The sequence below is a fragment of the Neophocaena asiaeorientalis genome, unplaced genomic scaffold, assembly GCF_003031525.2.
Source record: "Neophocaena asiaeorientalis asiaeorientalis breed wild unplaced genomic scaffold, Neophocaena_asiaeorientalis_V1.1 scaffold469, whole genome shotgun sequence".
In the NCBI taxonomy this organism is placed as follows: Eukaryota; Metazoa; Chordata; class Mammalia; order Artiodactyla; family Phocoenidae; genus Neophocaena; species Neophocaena asiaeorientalis.
The window spans coordinates 1,948,799-1,954,605 of NW_020172691.1; the positions used below are offsets into that span (position 1 = coordinate 1,948,799).

The 5,807-nt window shown below is 68.1% G+C and overlaps 1 protein-coding gene across 1 annotated transcript; it reads left to right on the forward strand.

Annotated features, from left to right (window-relative positions):
• The first annotated feature begins 361 nt into the window (after nt 1-361).
• On the forward strand, nt 362-4,729 carry CBARP (CACN subunit beta associated regulatory protein). Its single transcript, XM_024740146.1, has 8 exons — nt 362-652; nt 733-872; nt 1,138-1,202; nt 1,543-1,687; nt 1,887-2,058; nt 2,272-2,409; nt 2,826-3,036; nt 4,332-4,729. Exons 1-8 carry the CDS (start codon nt 560-562, stop codon nt 4,727-4,729), a joined length of 1,362 nt encoding a protein of 453 aa, XP_024595914.1. The 5' UTR covers nt 362-559.
• Nucleotides 4,730-5,807: the final 1,078 nt, after the last annotated feature.

A 5,807-nucleotide genomic window follows, 5' to 3' on the forward strand; every position in this document is an offset into this window, starting at 1 on the left:
GCAGATGCGCCTCCTTTGGCCTTTTCACTCCCACCGGTACTGGGCGGAGGGGGAACCTGTACATCCACGAGTCGTAACCTGGAGTCCCGGCGCTCAGCCCCTCCGCCCCCTCCCCGGGCTGGCCAGCCCCAGGGATGGCCCGAGTCCCCGCTATTCTGGAACCAGTCTCCTGGGGCCGAGGCGGCCCCTCCCGCTCTCTGATGGTGCAGGCAGGGCCCCTGGGGTCTGGCGGGAGTGAGTTGACGGCCTCAGTTTGCCTATTCCTCGCAGAGGCACTTCTCCTTTCCTGGGCAGGGCTCCGGCCCCATGCCACCTTGCCGGGCCGGCCCCACCGGCTGGGGAAGCTGTTGATACGCACGCGCCTCCCCCTTTTCAAAGATGGGGACATGGATGTCTGATCTGACCCGGGTGGGGGCTGCCTCGAGGCTCCCCCCCACCTCTTCGTGAGTCACCGCCCTGTGTGGTTCCCTGCTCGAGCTCCCGGGAAAGCGGGAGGAGGGACAGAGGAGCTGGAGCTGAGCAGGCCCTGCCCCTCCAGGCCCCTCCTCCTAGCCTCAGAATGCAGCCCACGGCCACCATGGCCACGGCCGCCACCACCTCCACCACGGTCGCCCTGACCACGACGTGGGACAACGCCACGGGCCGCCCCACCGTGAGTGAGGGGGTGGGTGGGGGGGCGGGGCCGCCAGAGTCCACGCCCACAGGCCCTGACCCTTGACGCTGGCCCCGCAGGGGGAGCCCGACCCTGTCCTGGACAACTACATGCTGCTGGTGGTGGTGATGGCGCTCTTCGTTGGGGGCACCCTCGTGGTGCTGTCGGGCGCGCTGCTGCTCTGCAGGCGCTGCTGGGAAGTCCACAGGCGCGTCCACAGGTGCGCGGGTCCCCAGCCCCACGCCCCAACCCGCAGGGGAGCTGGGACAGGTCAGCCTGAGGGCCCGCGCCGCAGGGGCGCTGGGCATGTTTCTGAGTGACGGTGTCCACGTGTCTGCACAGGAGTCTGGGAGAATGGGGTGGGTCCGAGGGAGTGGGCTTCCGTGAGCTCGGGATGCCCCGGTGGCCATGAGCCCTGCGGGGGACCCCGTGGGCAGCGCCCTGGGTCCTCTGGCCCACTTTGCTCTCCTGCTGCCCCTCCCCAGAGCCACAGAGGAAGCAGAGAAGACCACCACCAGCTACCTGGACAACGGCGCCCACCCTGCCCAAGGTGAGGAGCCCTGCCAGGCCTGTCGCCGCCCGTCTGTCCCCCCCGCCCCGCCCCCGGGCCGCCTGACCATCTGTGTCTGTCTGTCTCCCCCACCAGACTGGGCGCAGCTCGAGTCCGACTCATCTCTGTTTCCTTAAGCCCACGCGTAGGTGCTCACAGGCGCGTGCTGCGTGAGTGAGTGTGTGAGCGGATGAGCGAGTGCCCTCCACCCCCCCACCCCGCCCCCGGTGGTCAGTCGGGCCCTCGGCGCTCCCTTTCCGACCCGGCCCCGCAGCCCAGCCGCCCGCCGGCGCCCGGCGCGGCCCACCCGGGGCCCACCCTCTCTTGGCTCTCCTCGCAGACCCCGAGTTCAGGGGGGAGGAGCCCGAGGGCCAGGACGCCGAGACCGAGCGCTTCCTGTCCACCAGCTCCACCGGCCGCCGGGTGTCCTTCAACGAGGCGGCCCTGTTTGAGCAGAGCCGGAAGGCGCAGGACAAGGGCCGCCGGTAAGGAGGGCCCGGTGCCGGGGCTCACCTGGGAGGTCACCTTGCTGCGCTGGGCTTGTGGGGCGGAGCTGGCCCCCGCCGGTGCCTGGCTGTCCCCCACTCCCGGCGGGCAGGGTGACGGTGGGGCCAGGGAGGACGCTGGGGTGTGGGCAGAGGAACCCAGCTCGCCCAAGGTGACGGGCAGGCGCGCTGGGCGCAGGTACACCCTGACCGAGGGGGACTTCCACCACCTGAAGAACGCCCGCCTCACCCACCTGCACCTGCCGCCCCTCAAGATCGTCACCATCCACGAGTGTGACTCAGGCGAGGCCAGTGCAACCGCCACACCCCACCCCACGGCCGCCCCCAAGGCCAGCCTTGCCATATTCCAGGTGAGTTGGGGGTGGCAGCTGGCCCGGAGCTCAGGGGCGGCCCACCCTCCCCCAGCAGGCACCACTTTTCCCACCCTCTGGCTGCGCCCTTCACCTCCGGGTGGGGAGTGGGGCCTGGCCGGGTCCAGCGGGTGGCGGGTCCATCACGCACCCCCCCCACCTCTGCTCTTTGACCTGTCACTGCTTCCTCCCCACCCCGGCTCTGTCCCACAGCCCCCGGGGAAGGCCCTCACCGGCCGCTCTGTGGGCCCCAGCTCCGCCCTGCCAGGTGACCCCTACAACTCGGCCGTGGGCCCTGCCGACTTCGAGATCAGCCCCTCGGCTTCCAGTGACTCTGGGGAAGGCACCTCGGTGAGGCCCCCGCGCATGCATCCCCCGTCCCACTCCAGGACGGGGCAGCCTGGGGCCCCCTGCCTGGTCCCCGAGCTTGGGAGGAAGAGGGGCAGGTGGCACACAGGGCACATGCACGGCTGGCTCACCTGCACACAGGGCAGTCTAACAGCTGCAGAGGGTGTGGTCAGGGACCCATCTCAGCCCAGGGGACGGGACCCCCTGTGTCCAGGGCTGGGGGAACAGAGGTGGCCAGCGCCTGGCCAAGCCCTGGGGAGCCTCTCGGGCAGGGTCTCGGGGGGAGGAGGCCCCGGCCCACCCCCAGCCCCCTGTTCTTCCTCTGCCTTCTGTGTGAGTGCCGGGTGGCCTGGGCTGGGCTGGCACTAGTGCAGCAGGGAGAGGCTGGGGGGTCTGAGAGCATCCCTCTTCCCTCACAGTTGGACGCAGGGGCCAGGAGTGCCAAGCCTGGTGGGCCGGGGGCCGCAGCAGGGCCTGGGGAGGCGGGCCCAGCCTCTGGGGCAGGCCCCGTCCTGCAGTTCTTCACCCGCCTGAGGCGCCACGCCAGTCTGGACGGGGCCAGCCCCTACTTCAAGGTCAAGAAATGGAAGCTGGAGCCCAGCCAGCGGGCGTCCAGTCTGGACACGAGAGGTGAGCTGTGGTCCCTGGTGGGGAGCGAGGCCCAGGGGCGGCCCCAGGAGAATGTGGAGCAGGCAGCTCTGCACCCTGGGAAGGGTCCCCAGCGCCCACCCCATGCTGGCCGGCATCGCCCGCTTACCAGCGGGCATCTCGCCCAAGGTCAGAGCTGGTCAGGAGGAAGAGCCAGGGCTGCACGCTGAGCCCCGGTAAAACAAGGGGTTGTCAGGCTAGAGCAGGCATCAGCGAGCGTCCCCTACGAGGCACTGCATGGTGTGTTTCTGGCTCTGCGGTCAGTGTTTCTGCTGCGGTGGCGTGAAAGCAGCCCTAGATGGCGTGTAAAAGAGTACAGCTTTGACCAATAAAACTTTATTTACAACTACAGGTGGTGGGCCTTCGATCCTGCAGACCCCTGGTACGGGGCCCTGGATACAGGGCTTCCAAACCTCAACCCAAGGACCATGCATGTGTGTCTTGGGGGGGAGGTGGCACCAACAGCTACAACCATCCCTGCTCATGGGAGCTCGGCGGGGCCAGGCGCTGGGGTGCCTGCTGCCCTGTGGCGGAGGTGGTGGGTCCCACTGCCAGGAAAGGCGGGGCGAGGGGACGAGCAGTGTTGGAGGCCAGGGAAGGTGCGTGGCCAGTGACAGTGCCAGTCCCCTTGTTGGAGCCCGGCTCCAGCTGCTGTGGGGTGGGGGGAGGGGTGAGTTCTGGCTGAAGTGCTCCTGGCCAGGGAGGGGAGGGGAGGGGAGGGGAGGGCTCGTCCCACTGTGCCATTGGGAGCCCAGACAGAGCCTGTGATTCGGGAGGTTGATTATAGGCAAATGCGGGCACAGAAGCACCCAGAACCTGTTTGCTGGGTGACTGTCATCCCCACGCCTGAGGCTTTCCCACTGAGGCCTCCCTTGTGGGAGGGTCCTGGCCCTGGGCCGGCAGGGCTGGAGCTGGCAGGAGAGGGCGTCACCTCTCCCCCCTCACCTGTCCCTCACTCTCCCCCACCTTCGGCCTTCTTTGGCACTTTAGCCGGGCTGTGTCTGTTACCTGGTGTCCAGGACAAGGCTGTGCTCTGGCCACACCTGCCTGCCAGGGCCACTCGGACCAATGCTGCCACCTTGGCACCTCCAGTCCCGCCCGCCCTGGCTGCTGGGCTTTCGGTCCTGGTCTTTCTGCCCTGGGCGCCTTGGTTTCCCCACCTGCACGGCTGGGTACACGCTCACCTGGTCCAGGCTGGCTCTGTTGGCTCAGGGGTCAGGGGGTGGGGCCCGCGGTGGGAGGGGCCCAGGCAGGCTGCTGTACCTTCCTCTGCACAGGCTCCCCCAAGCGACACCACTTCCAGCGGCAGCGGGCAGCCAGCGAGAGCATGGAGCACGAGGAGGGGGACGCCCCCCACGTGGACTTCATCCAGTACATCGCCAGCGCTGGCGACACTGTGGCCTTCCCGAGCCCCCGCCCCTTTCTGGCCAGCCCCACCAGCCCCGCCAGCCCGCCCCCCACTCTCGGCAGGTATTTTTCAGTAGATAGAGGTGCTAGGGGTGGGCCCCTGCCCCACCCCATCCCCCATAGGTGGCCCAGGGAGCGCTCTCCCCGCCCTTCGGACAGGCGGTCGTGTTCGTGTTCCTCTGGCTCCACCGTCCTTCCCGGAGGCTGCCTCGCTGGGGCCACCTCTCCAGCACGGACCAGAGGAGGGAAGCAGGGGGAGACTGGGTAAGGGTAGAGGGGCGGGCGGGGCCTCCAAAACAGAATGCCTGCTCAAGTAGGGCCGCTGTGGGTATGTGCCCGCGTGGGTATCGCTGCTTCCTGGTGGAGCCTGAAGGGCTCCGCTGTGGCGCCAGGGTCCCTCTTGTCTGTCCATGCTCCTGAGGGCTGGAGGCCGCTACTCCGAAACTGCTGTGACCACTTCTGCCAGCGGTACCCCCTCCCCCAGCCCAAGGACAACTCTGCTGAAGCTCTGGGCCCACGTCAGTGGGATGGGGAACTGGATCCCGGGAGCAGGGCTCCCAACTCTTGGGCATTTCCTGGTCTGGGTAGTTAACACTTCCTTTGTGTGTATCTTCCTCCTGCCTACTTGTCAGTCTATGGTGGGGGGCTGAGGCGACACACCCAGAGTCACCCAGGCGTAGGGGCTGAGCTGGACCCTGCTTGGTCCAGTCCATCCCCAGCCACCCCTTGGTACACGAAGCTCTTAGTCAAAGAAGGCCATCTCTCGAGAACAGCCTTCACTCTTTCTGGGCGAGGGGCCAACCTCCTGCAGTGGCTGCAGATGCTCTGGTCACATTTTGTAAGAGGCCCTGGTTGAACGGCAGGCGCCAGGACGGCTCTGGGTTTACTCGAAAAGCATCCAGTGCAGAGTGAACAGGCAGCATGCAAATCCATCATCTTCCACAGGGCCTGGACAACCCTAGAGGGTTCCCACCCGTGCCCACCCTCCCGGACCCAGAGGCAGGGTGGCCGGGGAGGGGGTGCGGGGGGCCTGGGCTGCCTCCTGACGGCTGCGGCCTGGTTTGCAGGATAGAGGCAGCCGAGGAGGTGGGCGCCGCAGGAGGAGCAAGCCCCGAGTTTCCCCCGGAGTGCGGCGTCAGCGCGGGGCCTGAGCAGCAGCAAGACTCAGATGGTGAGCGAGACGCGGAGCCAGAGCAGGCCCAGACCATCTACCGCGACATCTGGAGCCTGCGCGCCTCGCTCGAGCTGCACGCGGCCACCGCCTCAGACCACAGCAGCAGCGGCAACGACCGCGACTCGGTGCGCAGCGGCGACAGCTCGGGCTCCGGGGGCGCCGCACCCGCCTT

Coding starts and splice junctions, on each gene's coding strand:
- CBARP (XM_024740146.1), top strand. CDS start 560: ATGCAGCCCACGGCCACCATGGCCACGGCCGCCACCACCTCCACCACG. Junction 1,688..1,886: donor GCGCAGGACAAGGGCCGCCG/GTAAGGAGGGCC, acceptor CGCTGGGCGCAG/GTACACCCTGACCGAGGGGG. Junction 2,410..2,825: donor ACTCTGGGGAAGGCACCTCG/GTGAGGCCCCCG, acceptor CTTCCCTCACAG/TTGGACGCAGGGGCCAGGAG.